The sequence below is a fragment of the Cydia strobilella genome, chromosome 13, assembly GCF_947568885.1.
Source record: "Cydia strobilella chromosome 13, ilCydStro3.1, whole genome shotgun sequence".
Classification (NCBI taxonomy): domain Eukaryota; kingdom Metazoa; phylum Arthropoda; class Insecta; order Lepidoptera; family Tortricidae; genus Cydia; species Cydia strobilella.
The window spans coordinates 3,574,283-3,599,074 of NC_086053.1; the positions used below are offsets into that span (position 1 = coordinate 3,574,283).

At 36.7% G+C, this 24,792-nt stretch overlaps 3 protein-coding genes across 5 annotated transcripts in view; 1 reads left to right on the plus strand and 2 right to left on the minus strand.

Moving 5' to 3' along the window:
• The window catches only part of LOC134746500 (chloride intracellular channel Clic), a 66,347-nt gene extending 62,479 nt beyond the window's left edge, over window positions 1-3,868 (minus strand). The window contains exon 1 of one of the 2 annotated variants that reach the window (XM_063680908.1): window positions 3,705-3,868. In XM_063680908.1, the coding sequence (XP_063536978.1) occupies window positions 3,705-3,773 (69 nt within the window). In that variant the 5' untranslated portion in view covers window positions 3,774-3,868. The remainder of the gene's footprint in view (window positions 1-3,704) is intronic. The other variant, XM_063680909.1, reaches the window with a different exon arrangement.
• Window positions 3,869-4,631: 763 nt separating this feature from the next.
• LOC134746445 (pre-mRNA-splicing factor Syf2) lies at window positions 4,632-5,495 on the plus strand. The gene has a single exon (XM_063680816.1). The coding sequence runs from the start codon at window positions 4,736-4,738 to the stop codon at window positions 5,444-5,446; it is 711 nt and encodes a 236-aa protein (XP_063536886.1). The 5' UTR covers window positions 4,632-4,735; the 3' UTR covers window positions 5,447-5,495.
• A 5,644-nt stretch (window positions 5,496-11,139) lies between these two features.
• On the minus strand, window positions 11,140-24,523 carry LOC134746473 (uncharacterized). 2 transcript variants are annotated; one of them, XM_063680873.1, is made up of 5 exons: window positions 22,716-24,523; window positions 19,766-19,993; window positions 19,044-19,187; window positions 13,529-13,576; window positions 11,140-11,548 (listed from the first exon to the last, which is right to left on the minus strand). In XM_063680873.1, exons 1-5 carry the CDS (start codon window positions 24,004-24,006, stop codon window positions 11,523-11,525), a joined length of 1,737 nt encoding a protein of 578 aa, XP_063536943.1. In that variant the 5' UTR covers window positions 24,007-24,523; the 3' UTR covers window positions 11,140-11,522. The 2 variants fall into 2 exon arrangements, with proteins under 2 accessions (XP_063536943.1, XP_063536942.1); XM_063680872.1 differs by lacking the exons at window positions 11,140-11,548; window positions 13,529-13,576 and having other exon boundaries at window positions 15,005-19,187.
• Window positions 24,524-24,792: the final 269 nt, after the last annotated feature.

Genomic DNA, 24,792 nt, shown 5'->3' on the forward strand with positions numbered 1-24,792 from the left:
AAAAAATATACAAGATACCTTAGATACCTACTTCATTAATGAGATGTCGGTACATATGCTAAAGGCCATATTATTGTCAATACTTCAAAAATGTCTGTAAGACAGGATAGGCAACGGGGTGGTCCTGTAACTGTCCAGTTTTTAAAGCATTTTAAGCGTTTTTTTTTTGTTTTTCAAACGTCAGCTTAAGGGGCCCACTGTCTGATATCGGCCTGTCAGTTAGAACAAAAATTTGACAGTTCCGAACAACTGACAGGCCGATATCGTCCGGCGGACTGATAGTCAGTGGGCCCCTTTACAGAGCATATACTTTTTGACAGATGGAACTACGAGGGCGGGTTGAAAATTTTCCGAAATGCAAAACGAAAAAACAAAGATATTAATAGGTATCATAAAATTCATAAATGATAATAATTAATTTTAAATCCGGTTGCGTCACAATTCGTAGTAACACTTTATACTCAGTGATAATGATAAAATAAGTATGATGGTGATAAACTGATAATAATACCTATCCATTAATTGTAATCATTGTTAAAGGTACAGCCGATAAGTAGGCTTATCGTTGAAGAATTATATCTGATATTTATGATTATTATTGATTATGCTGTTAGCAAGCATATTAAGTTACTTTACATGTACTCAATAAATAGTTTAAGCTGTATGGTTGCGATAAGAAATCATTGAAATAAAATAAAATAGATGGGATCTAATAGCTACTGTCATGGCTCAAGTTCTTTAAGTCATTAATCCTTTCTAATAATGCACATGCACATGTAACTCTGTGTGTCTGTTACCTCTACAGCTACACGCATAAACCGTTGCGCCAATTTAGATGGGATTTGGTATGGAGATAGTTCAGGGCCCGGGGAAGGACACAGGATAGTTTTTATCAATTATAATCATTCCACACACGAAGCCGCAAGCAGAAGCTAGTTATTTATAAAACCGCAGCAAATCTATCTGTCACTTGTCACAAATAAAAACTAAATGATTGTTCGAAAACCATTAAGAGCTAGCCCACTGACGTCCAGTTTTTTGCGGGTACGGTTTTCTGCTGAATCCCGTTTTAGTAGTATACCTGCTAATACTCGTATAGTAAGGTTCACACGAGCATTCTGTTTGCGGGATCCTGTAAAAAACTGGATCCTGCAGAAAACAGTACCCGCAAAAAGCTGGACGTCAGTGGGAAGGAGCAATGATGAAATATTTCATGACTGCAAAGCAAATGCTTAATAGTTTTACTAAAAAAAATGTTTTGGAGTTTCGACCCTACTATTTACCCTAATAGAGTGACAATTTCAAAGCATTTTTGAAGTATTAATTAATGGTGTTACATGTCAATAGGTATACAACATTTATTTTACTAAACGATCAAGAAAAAATTTCAAGAAACAGTCCTCAAATGTGCATCTGACATTCTCTACAAATAAAAAAAAATATTAATTACCTTCAGTCAATTATTAACACTCACCATATTTATATTATAAGCGTTAATAATGCCAATTACTATGGTAATTGTGAAAATATTGCATAACGGCATTTGCATACAAGGAAGGCCGCATGACGGGAATATAAATTCAATTGGTTATGGCCCTTTAAGGCTGTCGATTCATGGACAGCTTTTTAATTTATTAGGAACATGTCCTGTGGCAAAATAATGGACATTTAGTTTATAGTAGGTAGTAGTAAATATATAAATGTGGTTGTCCACAACTTTTATTGATGGTAATTTGTTTGTTTGTATGTTGCTTGTATGTTTTAGTTTTGTGTTAAAACTTTACTGCTTATTACGTTTCATATGATGTGACATGCTATTTTTTACTTTTGGAGCATTCAATAAAATTGTCTACTGCTGTCCCGTACGAAGGCGAATTTTCTGAAGATTTGCAGGTATATGTTTCCTTTTTTATGACAAATGGTTAAAAATATGCACATAAAAATAATCGCCTGCTTTAAATGCGGAAAAAAATTGCAACAGGAAATAAAATGCGTCCGTACGGGACAGCCCGTGGAATACAACTTTTGCAGGGTGGTTAGCCATGTCATGCCATTTCGATATTTCTCTGAGATCTAGAGGCTGAGCCTGGCAGGGCTCGGAACCGGTTTTTTTTAAAACCCTAAATAGCCCAATATTTTTAATTGTTTTATGCTCTTTACGTAGGACTGAATCATTTATTTAAGTAAAATTTTCGTATCATTAGATTGTCCCATTAAAATTAAAATTTATAACCAAAGAACGTAATAATACCGGTATTTTTTGTATGAAAAAAAAAACCGTTTCTGAGCCTTGGAGCCTAGTGTCCATCATAGTATTGCTTCTCATGGAATGTTAATTTCTTGATTTAAATAAATAAATGCGATGATAAATATATATAAAAAAATTGAAATAGCTATTTATATTAGGATTTAGTGCAGCAGCAACAGAAATACCTAAACCTACCAGGCAAAAAGCAAAAAATGATAATAGGTATCCAATCCAACAAAAAACGGCCATGTGCGAGTCAGGCTCGCGCACATAGGGTTCCGTACCATTACGCAAAAGACGGCAAAAAAATTACATTTGTTGTATGGGAGCCCCACTTAAATATTTATTTTATATTATTTGTTGTTATAGCGGCAACAGAAATACATCATCTGTGAAAATTTCAACTGTCTAGCTATCACGGTTCATGATATACAGCCTGGTGACAGACAGATGGACAGTGGAGTCTTAGTAATAGTGTCCCGTTTTTACCCTTTGGGTACGGATAAATATGGTCTGATGGGAATAAAAAACAAACAAGAGGTACTTTGACAAGTACAACTTTGTATCCTTAAAGTATCTAGATAATTCTATGAAATGAACTGCCTACTTATTAATTTTTAGGATAATAGAGACAATTGTGTTGTGGCCTTAATTACTTAAAAAGTATTAACTAATAAAATAATCTATGACTGAATCATATTGTGAAGTTGCATATTGTCAGGTGACATCCAATACTCACTAATTACTAAAATATAATTATACAAAAATCAACCTTATTATAGAACTAATTTGGTTCATTATGGCTATGAACTTGTGGTGGTAATTAGTGAGTTTTGATTGTCACCTGACGATATGTATGTAAAACTCGTAATATTTATTTATCACATGTTCAGTTATAAAACAATGTTCTAAGTAGGTATACTATGACATTGGTTATAAATTTATACTTTTATCCTTCTTATTGAGGACAGGAAAATAGTACATGAGTCATGAATGTCATGATTACCAATGACTAAACATAGCCACATATTGACATAAGCATAGTTTTATATCTAAAACCAGCCAGTTAAGTATGTTAATATTAGATTAACTTCCGAGACTACTGTATGATTAATAAGTTACAATCAAAGATTACGGCAAAATAACAACAAATGTATCAGAGCTCGCCAGATGGCCGGGAAACAAAACAAAGTCGCGTTGACCTACATTGCGCGCATTATAAGTGCAGTAATAATATACTTTCATGCACAATAAGAGCCGTGCGCGCTGCACCGCATGCGACTCACGAGCGCTCCTACGCCGACAAACAGACACAGCCTTGCGACACCATGGTAACCGACTAATCCTACTTGAGATGTTTTATGTTTCTCACGTTTGCCAACTCTTCGCGTTCGTAAGCGCGTGCCGCGTTTACGCCGACCCGGTAATCTTAACATAACACATGCATAGATAATACCTTTATGATCAGCTCGATCTCCGGAACGTCGCCGTTCGCTGTTCCATTCTCTGCGATTTCATCCGACATCGTGAACTCAAGAAACACTTCGGTTTTAGAGAATGTACGCTTTAACACACTTTTTCACACAACCGTCACCGTATCAAAACACCGATTGACTGACTCACTTCACTTCGTTCACGTTCGTTCGGCAAATTATAGGCAAATTTTTCACGATGTGCGGCTAACTTCATGTGACTTAGCAAAAATATGTACCATATATGTACAAACAAATAATGTTCATATTTTTATCATATCGATGATATAATTTTGATATTATAATTAATTTGGAGCCAAATTTAAACAGTTTATAAAATTGTTACAGTAATATAATGTTCATTGTTCAGTTTCTGAACGGCATTCAATGCTACCCACGAAAAAATATAAATATTATTATTCGCTGGCAATAGGCTTTTTGACGTCTTTGACGTATTATGACATGACCAGTGTTGCCAGGCGTACGATAATTGTCGTACATGTACGATAATTTGGGCTCCGGTACGATGTGCGTTCCAAAGAGCATTATCGTACGTAAAAGTACGATAATTTCAACCCTTGGACGATGCCACCCAAAAGTCTAGTATTTGAAGCAAAATATGATACTTTCCCTAAGAAATAGGTTATAATTGGGGGTTCAGCTCCTTAGTGTGTCAAAAATGTCGAAATTTCCTGTAAACCGTTTTTTTGCGAAATTTAGAAGAAAATTGCGTTTTCTTTGATTATACATTGGATATGTAAGCTTATTTTGCAAGAAATTTAGACGTAGTGCCTATTTCATAGTACGATATACGATAATACGATAATTCTCGTCCGCTCACCTGGCAACACTGCACGTGACGTCATCGCTGTCAATTGTAAAATTGGTGGTCGACAGCAAAGAGCATATAATCACTCACTACGTTCTACAGTAGTCGAGCTTGGCTTGTTTATTTGTGTGGTATTTTTACGATTTCCCCAAATTTAATCTATTTAGCGGAGATAAATAATCAAAAATGAGTGAAACAGAATCAGCGGGACCTTCTGCATCAGGCAAGGAAATGACATTCGCAGAGAAACAAGCAGAACGCATGAAGAGACTGCGCACTCTGCACTCCGCCAGAAATGAGGCTAGAACAAACAATCACCAGGAAGTCGTGGCTGAAGAGGCTAGGAACAAGCTGCCCGCGAACTATGAGGCGAAGCGACGCCAGGCGGAATGGCTCGTCGACGACCAGAAAAAACGAGACGAAGCGGAGTCAGAAGGCAAAGATTACGACAGAGTGAAATTAATGAATATCTCCGCAGTCGAAGCGGAGCGTTTAGAGCGTAAAAAGAAAAAGAAAAATCCAGACCAAGGGTTCTCTACATACGAGCAAGCGACAGTGAGGCAATACAACAGGTTAGTTAAAAACATGCCAACAGCAGATATGGAGCAATACGAAAAACAGAAACAAAAATACGGCGATGCGTTCTACGGCGGGCCTAATGTGATTATCCATGGGATGCATCAAGACCGGAAGGAAGCTGTCGACAAGATGGTGGACGACTTGGAAGGCCAGATCGCCAAGCGCGCGAAATATTCGCGCAGACGTATTCATAACGACGACGCGGACATTGATTACATTAACGAGAGGAATGCCAAATTCAATAAGAAGCTAGAGAGGTTCTATGGAGAGCACACGGCTGAGATTAAACAGAATTTGGAGCGTGGTACTGCCATTTAAGTTAGTTTCATAAGGTTTGTAAATAGTTAATAAACGTATTGTATCTAAATGTTCTTATAAAACTTTGTTTTATTTCTCCTTATTTAAATGCTATCCTGGTTGCAAGGTTCGGGGATCCACATTAACTGTTTTAGGTATTTAATGATTTTGTTATGAAAGTGAGCCAAATTCTGTACTTTGCGAGGCTAGAGTACAGTCAGCATCAACAGTAATGGATCAAATAAACATTTAAGTATGTGTCAAAAGTATCTATTCTTTACCATTCTTTAAGAGGGTAAAAGAAAATCACTGTATGTTAAATAACTAATTGAAAAATAATTCCAAGGTGCACAACTTTGGGAACAAATCAAATTATTTTTGATTACCGTTACTTTTTTTCGGGTACTTCTTGCCCTTAGAGTTGGTCAAGGACGCCTAGTCTTAGATGGCATATAGTTGAGAAATTGGGACGGGTTCCGCCGTGGTTAGGGGTTCAAGGCGTTAGCCCGGATTGCTAAAGACGCCTGTTTGCGGGCTTCGTCAATTTTTCTTTAATTTATGACATCTATTTCAGTTTATAATTCCAAGGTGGCAAATTCTTTTGGAGTTCGAGATTTTTTTCATTTGTTCATTTGCTACTATTGATGTTTCAAAATATTTAGATCAGTACAGTTTTTACTCACTATTGTTTTTGGTCGCTTTTGGCGACACCGTACTGATCCAAATATTTTGAAATATGTCTCACGATAGTTTAAGTTCGACTATTGATGTTGATTGTACCTCGCCCACACCAAATTCAAATTCTGGGTGTTAGATTAGAATAAATAAATAATAGTACCATTACAGAATTCTCACTGTTAAACAAGAACAATTTTGCCACAGTTACTGTTAAACAAGTCACATTTCACGCATACAGAGAGCAGTTGTGAGCCGAGTTTGCCCATAAATATGATTGAATAAAATACCACTTGTTTTGTTTCCTTTTTGTTGTGTGCCAGTGTGTCAATAAAATCAAATAAATTAAACAAATTTCAGTAACAAGTTTATTCTGATAAATGTGCAGATTAAATTACAAAAGTAAGTACATAATAAAATACATACAAGTTTATAATCTATTGACTAAAAGCTTCTGTCCAGTGACAATGTATAAAAATAAATCCACAGGTGATTACTAGTTTTCCAAGCTTTTTATCACACTATCGATAATACCTCAAAGATGAAGATAAATATATTTTTGATAACTTTTATTCTGACAAAGGGAATATGAGCACATTAAACACACTCATTCCATACATCGGTTTTGTTACCAAAAAGACTATTATTTTCGTAGTCTACATCTAGCGTCAAATAGCGGAACTATCAGTACTGCTACTCGACACTAGATGTCGAATGTGTTGGGACTACTTGGGACTGACGAAAAGTGTATTGCTCAACAATTTATAACCAATAACTAATATTAAAAGCAGGAGTTGAAAATAGAGTTCCGGTTAAGAGTCGAGTAGCAGTACTGATAGTAGTTTTGTTAACAAAACCGATGTATGGAGTGAGTACTGTCTTCTTAATTCTCTTTGCTATTAAAACCGCCCACGCTTAAAAATCTTAAAATGAACTTTAACACATTCTTAAGGTCCCTCCACACTCATGCGCGAAGCCGCGAACGCGAGTGTGGAGCCTAGTTCGCTGATTAGCTAGGCTCCACACTCGCGTTCGTGGCTTCGCGCATGTGTGGAGGGCCCTTTATAGTTTACTATTGCATTGTGTTAAGCGCGCTCCAGACTACGCGGCGCGAAGCCGTGAACGCGTGTGTGGAGTCGATTTCGCTGATTAGCGAACTAGACTACACACTCGCGTTCGCGGCTTCGCGCCGCGAATTGCGCACGAGTGTGGAGAGACCTTTACAGTCTGGCAAAAAAGAGTAGAAATTAAAAAGTGGAAACACTGTAGTGTCATCCCGTTTTTCTAATTGATTTGAAAGGGACGACACTACAGTGTTGCCACTTTTTAATTTCTACTTTTTTTTGCCAGACTGTACATTACATAATAATAGTCGTGGCTTTCAAAATTTTATAAACTGTAATCACCTATGCCATATATACATTAAAATCACTGAACCCATGTAATACTAGCAGTAGACGTGGAGTATTACAAAATAAACTTAACACAATACTTTTAGTCGAAATAAAACATTTGTCCCTCTCGCACTTACACAGTTCGGTAGAAAGAGACTAAATATACGAATGTTCTACATCGCCGATAAAGGAATCGTGCTGCTTGAGCGCAAAATAACTATGCGTAAATTATAATACAATACAATGTTATAAAGCGTTTTAATTTACACTATTTCTCGGGCCCTATTTATTGGAGTAGGACACTAACGGGAAACGCGTTAATTCGACGTTTTTCATATGGCCACACTGGGATTATCGCGATAATCAACGGCGTTTCCCGTTAGTGTGGCTCCGGCATAAGCCCAAGTACTCCTTAAGCTCGCTCCAGACTACGCGGCGCAAAGCCGCGAACGCGAGTGTGGAGACGATTTCGCTGATTAGCGAACTAGACTCCACACTCGCGTTCGCGGCTTCGCGAACGAGTGTGGAGGGACCTTTAAGTCTGTTTACACTACCCTCTCCGAGAAATAGTGTAGTTTAAACGCGAGTGTATCCTTCATTTGGTGCTCGACAGATAGCTTTTCTACATTAATTTTTTTACCTTACCGTCATAATTATAAAGACAATATTACAGGCATCGTACGATTTCGGCAGTGTGTTTTAAAATATGGGCTTTAAGAGTATTTTATGTGCTAAGGCAGAATATCGACTGGAATAAAACCGACTGATAAGCACAAAATAAATTTAAAATCAGGGACCCAATACCGGTATATTTTTCATACAAATAAACCGATATTCAATTTCGGTATCACGGTTGTTTATGTATATTTTTGCACTTAATTTAGCTTTAGCTAATGTGATCAGTCATTATGCTTACCTAAATACCATTCTATAATATCAAAGAAATATTGTGAAAGGTATGAGATATTTTGATTTTTAGTTATACCGGTAACGGTCCCAGTTTAAATTACTATACAAGGAGGCTACCGCGACGATCGAAATTCGAAAAACGTCTGCCTCCATCTTTATAAATGTAACTTTTATCGAGAATGGAGTGATAGAGACAAATATTTCGAAGTTCGAGGTAGTCCCCCCTACCGCTTTGCCGAGACAAGTAAATATAAAGACACCTCATTTCAAAATGTGACTTATTCTTCGCCTAAAATAGGTATCGAAAAATCTGATGGTTTTAATGAACCAGCATCATTGCGGCAAGTTTCATTTAATAGATGTCGTCCCTAAATTGCGAAACAATAATTTTGTGTGTTTCGGAAACGCTACGTGTTCAGGGGGCCTGCGCGAAAACCGAAATTCGCAAATTGCGGGAATCTTTCTCTTTTACTCCAATGAAGGCGTAATTAGAGTTACAGAGTAAGATTTGCGGACATCGATTTTCGCGGTTATACCCAGAATTCTATAACTGGCATTTAGCTTTTTGAAAACCATTAGCGACTAAAGTGTAAGTAGGTAAAGTCTGACCAAGAATATATGATCACGCGCCATGTTGCGGAATTTTACTGGAACTAATATTTTCATACTATACTGAACTGTCACCCTATACATGATAAAATTAAACTTAAAAAACAAGTAAAACCGACTTCAAACGGGAAAAATAAAATATTACCTCGTTTTATATGCGCTAGCAAACTGATACGTTTGAAGTCGGTGCCAAGCCAAATCTTAAAAGCGTCAAGTTGCCGTCAAACGGAATGGCAACCCTAGGTATTGGTATAGTTTGATAAGAACAAAAGAACCAGTATTGTAGCTATTTAGCTTTGCACCGACTTCAAACGTATCAGTTTGCTAGCGCATATAAAACGAGATAATATTTTATTTTTTCCCGTTTGAAGTCGGTTTTACTTTTTTTAAAGTTTAATTTTATTTTTCCATTTTTAGTGATTCTTCATTTGTCTGGCCAAACTGTAACTAAAAATTTTTGCACTTCGGGTAAGTTTCAAGGTCTGGATTTAAGCTATCAAGATTTGAGGAGTTGGACCTCACGGAACCCATCATCAGAACTAGACTTTAACACAATTAAATGTTCCTTCCCATCAGAACTTACTTAATTGTAGTTAACAAATATAACGAAGAGGACTTAAATCGCCTAAATTGAAATATGCGTTGCTAAAGGTTAAAGAGTCCCGTTCTGGTCATCATCAGTAGTTCCACTTCATCAAATGGTACTGTTTTGGATGAGTGCTTGGTTTGTTGATGAAAATAGTAAAACCGATATATGTATGCCTATAAGATTTGAGGAGTTCCCTGGAGTTCTAATGGATCCCTTCATCAAAACTGGGTTTTTTACAAAAACGGGACCAACTAGGGACATCCTCTTTTTTTTTGAAGTCGGTTAAAAATAACAGCGCCCTCTTGACAATGATCATATATTACTGGTCAGGCTTTATATTAGTAGCTCTTTAGTTAATACTTCAACTTTAATAGGTACATACACGTAATGAGAAAGAAATGCTTTAAAACAAGTAGGTAAATTAGATTATTATGGTGTATCTTGTAACCGCTCAATGATCGTACTTCATAAAGGAAACCAAAAAAAAAATTGAGAGGAACTTTTTTTCAGTATGAAATTATTTGTAAAACACCTGAAGTATACATATTAGGAATACATTTTATAGTAAAGAAATTCGGAGAGTCGACTAGAAATCACAGTGACTTGTTCAAAGACAATTTTTTTTGTTAAATCTTAAACTTAGGAGTACCCAACGTGATGTGGCGCAGAATTGGGCTGAGTGGTATTCTTTTGCTTTAGAGATCCTTTTTGGGTCACTAAGCGAGTGAAGTAACAGTAATCTTATACTTAAATATTTCTTCATGAAATTTAGTTCTTGTTTTACTTATTACCACAATGAAAGAACAAACGTTAAAACATCGAGATTGTAGAATGTAGTTCTTGATCTATAACCTGCCTTAAATATAAAGAAGGCTATTGAGTTACACAAAATTGAATATTATCTGTTAAGCCATAACTTCCACTGTTGTCTATATGCGACAGTGATGGAACATGGCACAGGCAAAAGATTAAATGGCGCATAGACAATTTTATATCATCATATCAGCCCTTTATCGCCCACTGCTGAGCATATGCCTCTCTTAGTACGCCACTTGTTCCGGTCCTGAGCTAATCTCATCCAGAAGTGACCCGCAATCTTTTACAGTCAGACCTATTCAGTTTGAAGAATGTAGGTATTTTAAATGTTCCAATTATTTGGAGTGAATTATAAAATGACAGAAATAATAGATAATTAAAAGAAACAATCATATAACAAAAAATCCAATTCAACAATGAGTTCCATTTCTGCTCGGTAAATGAATACCTACGTGGGTTTCTAAGATAGGTACACAAATTATGACTTCAATATTTTGTGGTCAATCACTCAGTCACCATAAACCGTGTGTATCAGTCAGGTCTAATCAGGAAAAAGTTGGCAAACATTTTTTCTAACAAATATTTGCCCTGTGTAAACATAGACGTCTCATCATAATCAAGTAAGACGGTAAAAAACTGGTTTCACGTAAGGCGTTTGAGGAAGTATTGTAGAGCTTACGCAGAGTATAATGAACCAGTACCTTATAACAAATATCTTTGTCTAAAATCATCTGGCAATATCAGCCAGGTCTTGTCGTACATAATTCCCTATTCACCTTAAGTGCAGCAGTTAACGAAAATAACAACAGTTATTCGCATTTGGTAACAGCACTCATTGAGAATAGGAAAATACAACGATATTACAAAATTTGGAATGTGAACTCAAAACTGTAGATGAAAATAATAATAGGTATATCAGACTTTGTAATAACTAACCAAATGCGAATATCACAGATCCGTTTCGACTTATGTACACACAAAGACGCATTTAAGTAACCATTTGTAACCTATCCCTTTTGTAGTTTCAATAAAGTTTACTAATGGCTGTTTAATGTGTCTACGTTGGTACTACTGCACTTAAGAGAATTCATGTCTGGAGCGTCGCTCATAACACCCACGAACGAACAATTTCTGAAATTTAAACAGTCAATTTCAATAAAATGCCAATTTGTTAGTGACGTTGCTGCGGTCTGTTCCTTACTTGATTAAAAACAATAGATATATAGTTATTTGTGCAACAAGAGAGGAAAGTTGGTTTTTCTTGTGTGTTAATTTTAAGTCCCGAGAAAGCGAAAGATGCTATACTTGAATCACGAGCGAAGCGAGTGATTCTAAGTTAGAATCTTGAGCGTAGCGAGGGACTCAAAAACACGAGATGTAAAATAACTTTGCTCTCGTGTTGCACACATAATTTTTTCACCTCAGTAGTGAGAACATATTAAAGGTTAAAATGTATTTTGAATTACACAGAATAATTCAGAGAAAAAAAAACAATTGTTCAAAGTATGAAGTGGCAGTTCATGGCCTTCACTAAATTAAAAAGCTACTTTGTTTCACTCCCTGGAGTGAGGAAAGTCGCACTTTCTTCACTCTCTGGAGTGAGGAAAGTCGCACTTTCCTCACTCCAGGGAGTGACGAAAGTAGGCTTGTTCGAGCTGCTGAGGTGAAAAAGGTTTTTTGCAATTACAATTATACTTTTTAAATTTAATAAGGTTAAATTCTAAACTAAGAACGCCACTGTCATCTGTCCATGACACTGAAGTCAGGGACCGGAAACCCCCTCTAAAATTAAGTCATTCATGTGGATTAAGCCTATCGCCAATTAATTGTTTGTGTTGGTTGACATCCGATTCTGTTCATTTTAAGAACATAAGATTTCTATCACGTTGTAGAATTATGTAGTTTAAAGTTGATTGAATTAATAGTATCGAGGAGGTAAGACATTTTAACTAAACTCGATTTAATAACTACGACTGCTAAGATTAATTTTGTATTAAACCCTCGATTAGGGTAAGCGGTTCCGGTCCCTGCACTGAAGGTGTCCGTAGGATCTTTGATCGCTACGATTTGTACGAACTTCACACTCAATAACCGGTATTTTAATACCTATTTTTATCGAGGTTAGTCCAACAATACCTTCTGTTGTACGGGGGAAATAAATATTTAAAAAAAGAAGGCCAATTTCTAACAGCCTAATATATTCAGTAGCGTTCCAAGGCTTTAAACATGTCATAAATCAACAAACAAGTTTCTAGCGACATCTATAATGTTATGATAACTAAACAAGGTTACAACCAAAATACAACAAGCAACACAAGAAATCATTTAGAAATCTACGTACACGATAGACACCAGGCTTATGATTCACTTCATATGCACCATACATTTATTAATTCAATTACAATGACTATAAAATGACAAATAATGTACGAATATGCAGTGGCGGATTTGCAGTGTTGGCCGCTATAGGTCCCAGGACCTGTAGTAACTAGTCTGGCAAAAAAGAGTAGAAATTAAAAAGTGGCAACACTGTAGTGTTGTCCCTTTCAAATCAATCTAAGAAAAACGTGACGACACTAGTGTTGCCACTTTTTAATTTCTACTCTGTTCTACTGTACTAGCCGCCCCTTTCTCAGCACGCATCATATAGACTGCCGCCCAAGGCTCGGGCCTACTTTAGGGCAAATCCGCCACTGCGAATATGTGTATAATTACAATGACAAATAATGTATGGATATGATTAATATCAAAATCTTAATGAGGAACAGAGCACAGTAATATGTCACTGTCGCGTCTCAACAAAGTCCTTATTAGTTAAGCTGATTTAAGTACAGTTAGTCAGGCATTCTTGTTTGCAAGATTGTCCACCTAATATGTACCTACTACAATAAGCAATGTTAACATTGAGCTTGAACTTAGCATGTATACAGTTAAATAAGGTCAAATGGCGTAAAAAGAACCATTGTATGGAATTAATGCTGTTCTTCTTACCCTGGGCAAAATAGTTTATCTTATCCCACCGGACTTTTTGCAATTATAGCTGACATGATTGTGGTTTACAACTTTATTTAGCTAATGTAGATTAGTTTTAGCTAATGTGTATGTACTTACTCCGGCGTCCTGGCACCAGGCGCACAGTGATCCCCTCGTGAGCTCGAACTGCAGGAAAGCACACGATTAATCATACTTTAAACTGATTAAATACCTTTGACCGCCAGTCGGCCAGAGCCGACATTGGTTACAGAATAAAAAACAAACCTTAATACATTCTAATAAAGTTTACTATTGCCTGTTATATTAAAATAGTCGTGGCATTCGTGGCGGTCAAAAGGTAAAAAAAACACGAATATAGCAAAACATTCCACTGACAACACTCGTTAAGGGGTGTTAAGAGCAAAACAAAATCAAGACTTACCTGAGGAATTGTTATTAATTTTTAAAGTGAAACTTTTATTCTATCGCCTCGAATTATTTTTGGTCCGTCTTTAGCATGTCGCATTACAGCATTAGTAAAATTCTACTTTATTTCTAGTACTTGAGAGTTCATAGTCTTTAAAATAAGGTTTATTATCCGACTAAGGTTACAATACTTAATGCACGAAGGCTGATATTTGCTTGTAATTTCATACAAAGTTTAAGGACAGTGGACCTTATTAACTTTACTGCGAAGGTTTAATACGTCAAACTCTCTATCTGTCAAATTCTACGGAGAATGGCAAATAGACTTTGTTTTCGAACGTCACGGACGTCACGATTTCCTCAAACAATTCCCAACGGTTGGCTACTCGCAACTCGCAAGCGTGTGGACATCCGAAAACCCCAGTGTAACGTGACCGTGAGATCCGTAACAATCTATGCGTAATCGGAGAGCTTACTTATACCGGTTTCTTTAGTCCTTGACTCGCGTATGATAAGTAAGCGATATTAATAATTAATTACAGCGCCATTCCGTGTTGAGTAGCTGAATTACATTAGCGTTGGGTGAGGTTTTGTAATATAATTAAAGTCTGAAGAGGATATTTATTAAGTTAAGATTAAAAACGCGATTTTAATAGCCGAAATCAAATATTTTTCCGATTTTTTTAGTTAAATGCCTACAATCCGAAAAAAAGGTTCACTTGCATCGTGGTTTTATAAAACCACAATTAATTTTTTTTTGTTTTCTTCAATACCACCTACTTCTGTTCGAGTTAATTGTCTTGTGTGTGTGTGTGTTATTCTTGCCAGGGACCCAATACCGGTATATTTTTCATACAAATAAACCGGTAGTATTGAATTTCGGTATCACGGTTGTTTATGTATATTTTTGCACTTAATTTAGCTAATGTGATCAATCATTATGCTTAAGTATGAGATATTTTGATTTTAGTTATACCGGTAACGGTCCCTGATGCTTGCAAAAAAAAACGCTTATAATACTCACCTACTTCCTACTCTCTTATTCTGCTTTTTTTGTAAGTCCTTTTCTTGAGACGTTTAAAACATTCAGTAGTTCGATATTAATTTATACGAATATCAATGAGAGAAAAAATAAATATATAATTTTACCCTAATTTTACTAGCCAAAGGTGTCTTAAAAATAACTCATTTTAAAAGTAATCATTTATTCTCAATATACATAAATTCATTGATCACATAATCAAATTTACACCAGACTAAACAAGATAATAATTAATATATAACACATTTGAACCTATGAAATAATAACAAATCAACAATTTAGCCTACAATACTTTAAACTTATTTTTAAATGTGTAAAAAAATATTGCATAAAAAAGCTAATACATTACACACTTCTTAAATTATTGTGATATTAAGTGTAGATGATTAATTCTAGAGCAAACTGCCAATCTCTTATGAAATCTCTAATTATAAATATTTGTAAAAGTTCAATAAAAGTGCCGATACACACTAAATGGTGTTGGTATGCTGATATGATATTATTGTAAACATTGAACAAGATTGTAATCATGCTAACCCTTAATGCATGAAGTATCAATATTGATAATGAAACAAGAAAAGTGTCAACCAAGTTTTCTTGAAATTCTTAATTAATTTAGAGTGTGGTTGACACTTTAGTTATTCTAGTATGAGTATTGATATTTTATACATCTAAGGGTTAAGGTTATACAGTACCAGGAGGTGCGAAACTGATCCTTTCGGGCATTCTCGGCTCCGTTCGGCTCAGCATTGCTCCGAGCAATGGGGTTGGCCGGTCGAAGTATTTAGCAGATTGCCAACCCTTTAAGCCAAATCTCATAGAAAAAGGGGCAAGCTATGATGGCGCCATCTATGCAAACCTTTGACAGTTGCCAACCCCATTATTAGGGTTGGCACAACTTGACGTTCCTTTGCGTGCACAACCGCAGATAAGATAATAACATGAATTTTGATAACCCTAAATAGCCGAAAGGGATAGTTCTATACATTAGAAAGAGACAACATGATTCGGCCCTGAATCGCTGTTAAACTTCGGTTTTGTAAGAAGTTTCCTTTCTGTACTAGTAGTGTAGTCCTATTATTTATTCTGTGACAGTCCCTACGATATTGATATTTAGTTTGACAGCTAGGACTGACAACTTTGTGTTCAGCTCCGGCGGACCTACGTACTTTATCTACCACCATAGCCTAATTGTGATTAAAGTAGCTTTTGTGTTATGTGATGATATACGACATGGCTTTTGCGAGCTGAGTCATACTCAGTGAGTCACAATACTATTAGACGACACCGAAATTACTTAAGAAATTGTTTTTTCATAGAAAGCTTCAACATTTTATCAATCGATATTAACTGCCGAAATTTAAAGGCTGATCCCATAGTGAGGTGTCCATTATAACCTACATATTCAGCTCGCAAAGTATGGCATCATGTCACCTTTAAAAATATTCCAGTTATCTTTTAATGTAGTTTCGATAATGAGTAATATAGTCAAGTTCCTCGTATTGATATCAGTGGTTATATATTTACGATATGTTAACAATCTATTTAAAATCTAGACTAGTAAGGCAAAGTTGTATATATTTTATTTACTAAATATTATTTGATGTCTGATTAAAAAAAACATGACTAATTTACTTTATGTTACAACGTAGTAAAAAATAAAGCATAATGTCACCATTAACTTGTATGCCAATAGATATAATAGAAGTAAATAATATACGATTCCTCAAAAAAATATAACAGCAATAAGTACGTATAATCCCAAAACTTTGCAATATTGCATAGAAATAAATACATCGAAGATTCTAGTTAAAGTTCAGTATAAGTTTGATTGTACCTTATTGAGCAATTAACGTCAAGCAAGGAAAGGGCGGGAAACTTCAGGCGCGGCGGACGCGGTTTTTTTTTTCCTATCTTTTAATTCCTCCACAACCTGACATTGGCTAACCTAACAAAAGCCATAACAAGAAAAAAAAAACACATTATGTATTCACACGGCATTACTTAAACATCTGTGTTCTAACATAGATACTTTCGTATTAAAACCCTCGTTTTTATTTTATTTCAACGTCACACTGTTCCGAATCCGAATCAGTTTAGAACGTGACAACCCGATATTGCACACAATTCTCCGAATTATTGTCTTTCATCTTATTAGGTATTCACCTTTTTGTCACGTATAGGCGACGATAAGGATGGCGATAAACCGCTCCCTCACGACATAAAGCCCTACTTCTATCACAGTTAAATATAAGAAAAGATATAATTTAGACATTTTTAAAAACTATTATGAATGTCAGGTCAGCTACATTTAAAAAGTAAAAATTAATTAAAATCTTAGTACCAAAATGGGAAAATCGTAGCTACGTTAGTCCATCTTCAAAGTCTGATTTAGGAGCACTCAAAAATAATCCACCGAAACATAAGGAAATTGGAAAATTGTCAAACGTTACTTTTACTGGTAAACATATATCCTTAAATAAAAAGGTTAAGGACGAATTTTATAGTTGCTTAATGCGCACCATCAATTGTTTTTTTTCCTTTACACGTTTTCTAACATAGGTGTTTTTTGTAGAATTTACTAGTTTTGCAATATATATTTTTGTGCGTTAACGTTAATTAAAAGTTATAAATTTGTTCAAACTGAGCAATATAAATTTGAGCAATACTAACTCTTCAGACAAATATATAATTTAGCAGACTTTTTGGCAAGGCGCAGATAGTCTAAGTGAGATCTGGTGTTGTCTCAGTGACAAGTTAAGAAGTGATGTCTCAGTCAAGGGGTCATCCATTAATTACATCACACATAATTTCGACTGTTTAGACCCCCCCCCCCTTTTTTTTCATAGGAAAGAGATAGGTATTTAATACGTACTGTCACACTTGGCTTGACCTCCCTCTGTGACGTAATATGTGGATGAACCCCAACTTATACACGAAAACAATAAATATATCGTCGATACCAAACTAACAATTGTAATAATTGTATAATTTTATATAATAACCATAATGTACAATTAAAGCGACCCTAACAGGCAGTGCACCCTAACAAACTAAGAACTGTTTTAAATAGACAACATCCGTTTTCAACAATAAGTAGTAAGGCCTCTATATTCGCGTTACCTATGTATTTAATTTAGAATTTTAATTATGCCTATATAAACTTGTTTTCTTATTTTCAATAACACCATACATAGAGATCTAAACATATTATTATTAAAGATGATCTTTCAATCTCCAGATAAGCAGCTGTTTCAATTAAAGTGTATGTTTTATGTAAGTTTGTAAGATACTTATCTATGAGCCTTAGTTGCCTGGAAATAAATGTTATTTGATGTTTTTTGGTAATCATAAAAGGATCATTGGATTTTACAACGCTTAATTTCTTTGGACACGTTTTTGACGAATTGTCATTACGATTCGATGACATTTCGGGCTTGTTCAGCAGAAGACAGAAGCATCTACTGGACAAACAAAACCATCATCACAGCTTCGAATTATAACATTTCGTCAAAAATGTCTGTAAAAAAATTTGGGGAACAAAAAACACTGACTACTAATATTTAGTATGAAACAAAAGCCTATCCATTGATCAAAAAGTAAGTCTTCATTCATTTCAAAGGCCACTAGATTATCATTTCTCACTATCAAAGGACAATTAAGTTATCCCAATATTTAACTGTCGTAACAACCCCAATAAACAATTCTTTCAATACCATCACAAGTAAAAGGACAAATCCTTTTCATTTCTTCAGCTGCTAAAACTGCCCATAACAAACCTTAGCAATATATACACATAAAATAGGAATTAAATGTTAATCCAGTCAAACATTAAAGTCATGCAAAAAGTCCACTCGGCGAAAATCGAAAAGTTCACTTCACTGTAACAACACAAACTGGAAAAGAAAATACCAACTCACTTTAGTCACTTTATGAAGTTCTCTAGTTGGTATCTTCAATGTTAATGCAGGTCACAGGCACATGCTAGTTAATAGTCTATAAACACTTGAAAAATTCTCAAGAAAACATGACAAATTTGGCTTAAAAGGACTCGTATCCGGGCCATAATTGTTTTTTTTTAACAGCGCAAATTGTCCGGAGCGTCAGTTAAGTTTTGGTGTCTGTTCCTAGTTTTGTCTCGGAACGATCCGAAACCGGAGTCGAAGGTGTGCGCGGGCGACGTACCTATGACGATGCGCGGCATGTCGCACTCCTCGCACTTGTCCAGCAGCGGGTGGTTGAGGAACGTGCACATGTGGCACTTCCACGAGGCCGGAGGCCGCTGCCCCGTGTAGATGTTGTTGTAGAAGTTGTCGGATTCTTCTTGCTCTGAAATGTGCAACCGTAAGCTTTAGTTACATGATTTTACTATAGTTATAAATGCCAATAACTTTCACTTTGACGCAGATTGAGGATTTTACGAAGGTGACTGCCATCTGACCTTCTATATATCCTAGAAGTCTTACTGGGGTTGATCCGGTTTCCTAATTAGAAGCTATTGGTAAAATATCATATTATGTTTCGTATTAAGTATAGTTTTAAGAAACTTAGTGTTACAACTAAGGGATCAAACACAGGACGTTTAGGTCTGGAATTCGCAAGGTTTAGGAGATAGACGCCTAAACACATTCCCAAGAGGTGTGTGTTCCTATGCAAGTGTGCGTTCCAGTAATGTTATTCAAGCGTTGAACATCATCTCTCAACTGTTGTCGTTGCGCCGGTGATGGTAAAGGACGCGGGCTTTTCAAGTCAACTGCAAAGCTTGGTTACATGATCGCATTGTGCACTCCAGCGTTGTACATCATACCTCAACTGCTGTCGTTGCGCTAATGATGGTACCTGTGCAAGCACGGGGACTTCTCATCAACTACAAAGTGTGTAATTCAGGTCAAGTAGTTTAGCCTTACCTAAACTCGGCGCGGACAACTCTACACGCTTGGTTAGATGATCGCATTGTGCCCTCAAGCGTTGAACATCATCTCTCAACTGTTGTCGTTGCGCCGGTGATGGTAAAGGTGCCGATAGTACGCGAGCTTCTCTAGTCAACTGCGCGAGGCGGGTGCGCTCCTGTGCTAACGCCCGCGCGAGGCGCCCGAGGCGTTCTTTCTGCCGCTCGATGAGGGAACGATCTGGAACTGTTTAGGACAATTTTACGTATGAATTATAAATTCTGCAACTCTGGGACTTCACTCTCATCAAGAATCCTGAAGGTATAGTCAGATCAGGACAGATCATTTCTGGTTTCCTGTTATTATTAACACACAGTGTTATATTTAGGTACGTCCTGAGTGCAAAGGCGAGCATGGTTAAACCTTTGAGCACCACAGTCAGACAAAGGTTGCATTATAAAATGAACCTCAATTCTAATAAAGTTTACTATTGCATGTCATATAAAATACCTAGTTTTGGCGGTCAAAAGCTTAAGATTCAAGAGTCAAAGTAGTCAAAGTCTTAAGGTAACAAAGTTTGGTTATTTTTTATACTGTAGTGGAAAAGATTTATCCCCTTATTCATAAAACTTTACAAGCCTGAAGTAGTTAAATTATGTTTTATCCCTTTCTTACAAATACATAAGTCAAAATGACCATAAAGACAAACAATTCATAGCTAATTCAGGCTTGTAATGCGTTTATGAATAACGCCATTAGTTTAAACCATCGCCCATGTCCTGATGTCCTAAAAGCTAATATAGTTGGTCAAGCTAATCTTGTCAGTAGAAAAAGGCGGCAAATTTAAAAAAAGTAGGCGCGAAAGGATATCGTCCCATAGAAAATTTGAATTTCGCGCCTTTTTCTACTGACAAGATTTGCTTGACCAACTATAGTAATAATGTAGTTATCATAATTCATAAACTACTTTACCAGTCCCTTAAACGGATGCATGCATATATATAATGATTACATTACTCACGCTATTAAATTATGTATGAGTAAGGGCATCAAACTGTTTGTCATCGTTAAAGAGTTCGCTAAATTTTACTGTATGGAAAGTTTAATATTAAACCCCGCGGCGCGCCAAGTGACGTTGGTCAGTCTGTCAAGTGCGGATGGTGCAACTGGCACTAACTTTGGGACACGTCCGAGATAAACATTTTCTAACTAAAAATCATTTAAATAAAGTAATGCTTTTTAGAAAGAAATATAAACACCTACTAGTCTTACTACTTGCACTAAATAAGAAATCTATATTATCTATCGAGTTATAATAACTAATTTAAATAATCAACATGCATGTAATGAACAGCAACAAGAAAAACCGGCCAAGTGCGAGTCGGACTCGCGCACGAAGGCTTCCGTACCATTACGCAAAAAACGGCAAAAAAATCCCGTTTATTGTATGGGGGCCCCACTTAAAAATTAATTTTATTCTGTTTTTAGTATTTGTTGTTATAGCGACAACAGAAATACATCATCTGAAAATTTCAACTGTAGCTAGTGTAGTAGCTATCACGGTTCATGAGATAGAGCCTGGTGACAGACGGACAGACAGACAAATGGACAGCAGTCTTAGTAATAAGGGTCCCGTTTTTACCCTTTGGGTACGGTACGGAATTCCCGGTTCTCGCCATACAAACTCAGTACCGGGAGCAAACCCTAGTACGGAATCCTAAAAAGTGACCAAGGCCTCCGGTGCCCCAGGCTGTCAGCAGGCAGGTTTACATTACATATTAGTGTTTCTACTTGAAATAAAAACAAATTAATATATTTCCTGAAAATAATTTTATTTGTTCTAATACAGAAGTATACACTACACTTCAGCTGCACTACTATTAGAAAATAGTAGCAACAAGAAAAGGTTACCTATTGAATGACAATGTAAAAGTAGTCACCAACCCACTCATTTTTTATGCATATTCAATGAGACAAGACAAAGCCAATAGCAACATACATATAAGATAAAAAGGGAGTAACATCAGTAAGATATCAATATTTATGAGTAAAACCAAAGATAACTAAGAAGACATAGAGTGCTCATATCACTGCTCACTCAATACATCGGTTTTGTTACCAAAAAGACTATTATTTTCGTAGTCTGCATCTAGCGTCAAGTAGCGGAACTCTCAGTATTGCTACTCGACTATAGATGTCGCGATAATCCGGTTAATCGTGGGTTAATCCAATTATAATATTGGTTGAAAATCCTTGAGCATTAGACTCACACATATCTATAGTCGTGAGCACTCTATGTCTTCTTAATTCTCTTTCGTAAAAGCAAGGATACAATTGATCTTCTCATGTACTGTTTTAAGGTGTGTTAATATTAAGCTTGGTTTGATAAATTGTGTAGTGGAATGGGCAATTTAACTGTCATTCTAGTATCTTGAATTATGATATTATCATACTTCTTTTTCTAAGGATTGTGAATTGTGATATCATGTCCTTGTGTTGAAGACCAGTTTCCTATGTAGGCATCTTTGCCCTCTTCCTTGCCAAGTGCATGTGCATGTGCGTTTGCGTTATGCAGTAATCTTGGGCAGTAATATATAATAATGATATTCATGGCCAGATTGAATCACTCTCTCTGCTCTGGTCTCAGTAGCTCAGTTGGCAGAGCGATGGGCTAGTGATGCAGAGTCACGTATTGGAGCCGTGGCCACTTTTTATTTATTTTAAGCTTTATGCCATTTTAGAATTAATTAATTTATGATTTTGAAGGTCATAATGTCATAAGGTCATATTATGTAGGTAGTAGATAGGTAGGGAAGGAGGAAGGTCAGATTTAACTTTTTCATGATGTGACCAACCAATAATTTAATGAAATAACTTCCACATCATGAAATGGTTAATTCTAAGGTCTGGCTACAACATATAATATTGTAAATAGTTAATTCAGTCATCTTTTACAATTAGTACTCACCATGTGTAGATTCTGGCGGTGCAGGCGCGGCGCGCGTCGGCCTCGGTTCCAGGCGCTCATGAGCGGCCGCCGCCGCGGGCGGGGGCGGCGCCCGACGCCGCGGAGGCGCCCGCGCTGTACTAGGGCTCACCGTCACCAACACATGCCCTTCAAAATCATCCTCCCTATCTCTCACTGGACTAGCCATGTTCGATGTGGGCGTACAAACTGTCAAATTTACAGATGTTATAGGTCTCGGACTATGAAAATCTTCTAACCATGGATCGTAGCCATAATCCATATGACAATTAACATTGACTGAAACATTGACAGGAAAACGATCTGGTCTTTCTGAGTACCCTCTTTCAGGTCTGAACGACCCAGGAGTTGGCTCTTTAGGGGGTTCCTGTTTTGGAGGGGCTGGTGAGACAGATCTACACGGCTCACTCTCTGTGTGGGGCTTAAATGCAATATCTGGATTTGGTTTGATAAAATCAAGTGTGTTCGGCCGTTTTGGTTTCTCCTGTACTGGTTCTTTTGGTGTTGGTGAATCAGACTCCAATATTTCCTGCTTCGCTTTGGCCTCTTCTTTGTTGATAGTAACCTTTGGTTCCTCTTTATTAATAGTTTTCTTTCCTTTTCCTTTCTCTAATTTCTCGTGTAAATTGCATCTTACTTTGTTACTTTTAAGTATCCTATAGTTTGTGCTCTCTGGCTCTGGTGGGTTAGACTGAGGTGTACTAACTTGTTCTTTAGGTGTTTCGTTCGTCAACTCCAAGTCGCTTGGTGATTCAGCACTGTACTTTGCATAACAGTTGTCTATGTTTATGACCGTGACTGGAGAGGAATTGTTGACATTTTCCTCTTTAATAAAGGCTTTAGGTTCAACAACATTTTGATTAGCATCAGTGTTTACCTTATTGTTTTCATTCTCATCTGTAATGCAAGTGCTTAATACAGCTTTTTGAGGCGTTTGGCAAGTGACAGCATTAATGGCAGTTAGCTTAGGGGCCTCATGCTTAAATATAGGCTGGTTCCGGCACTTGGCCGGAGTGCTGAGCTTGTGCTCGTGGTGGCGGGCGGCGGCGGACGACGACGCGTGGTACGCGTGTGTTAGGGAGGCCTTGACTTCGCTGTGCAGTTGCGTCTCACAGGCTTGCTTGTCGTGACAGTACAGCTCGATGGTGCTGGACACAACATGGTCGGGTACGCTCGGGAACTTCTGCTTGAGCTCGTGGAATAGTTGCATAAGCGATATGTTAGTGCAAGCACAGGGGGAGAGGCTGGCGGCGCTCTCGGTCGGGGCAGACATCGCCGCCCATCCTCGCGGAGCTTCACGCCGCGAATTGTGTCCTGCCCAGGACACCGGAGAGCGCGCGCGAGGCCCCGCGCATCCGGACGACACTTATTTACACACCAAACAGCGTATTTTCGTGTACGTGACGTCACAATCACTGAAACCACTTTTGCACCAGTTACGTATGCTTTCTCGCACTTTCGCGGCCGCCAATAATCATGACTCGTTAATCTCTACGTTACACATGTGACGAAAACGAACTCGTACCGATACAAGGTTGATTTTTTTATATCTTTTGTTATCATTATGCCAAAGTTATTTTTCTACAAAGAATTGCAACATACTGCGTCATGTTCAGCTTAGAATTACTTCATTTATACGCACGGTTAATAAATGTAACGCTTTATAAAGTAACACATTAGCACTCCAAAAAAGTACAAAGGCAGTAATTATTGTACCCAAAAATAAACTACGAAAATCGCAGACATGTCAATCGGTTTCTGCCATTTTCATTTTTGGCAATAGACTAAAAATATGTATATTCTTTTTTGCATTATTTTTTCTCAGAAAACAGATTCCTGGTTTCTTCTTTAGTAATTAAAGAAAATAATGAAGGATATTATTCTTTTATTATTCATTAAAAGTCTTAATATAATGATTTTATAGACTTTGTTGTCATTTTAATATTATTACGAAATTGTTTCAGAAGGCAAAAAACTTGAATTTGAAAAAGAAAAAAACCAAAGAAGTCAAAAGTCACTTGTCTATGAAAATTTCAGTCGGTTTCAGTTATTTTTATTA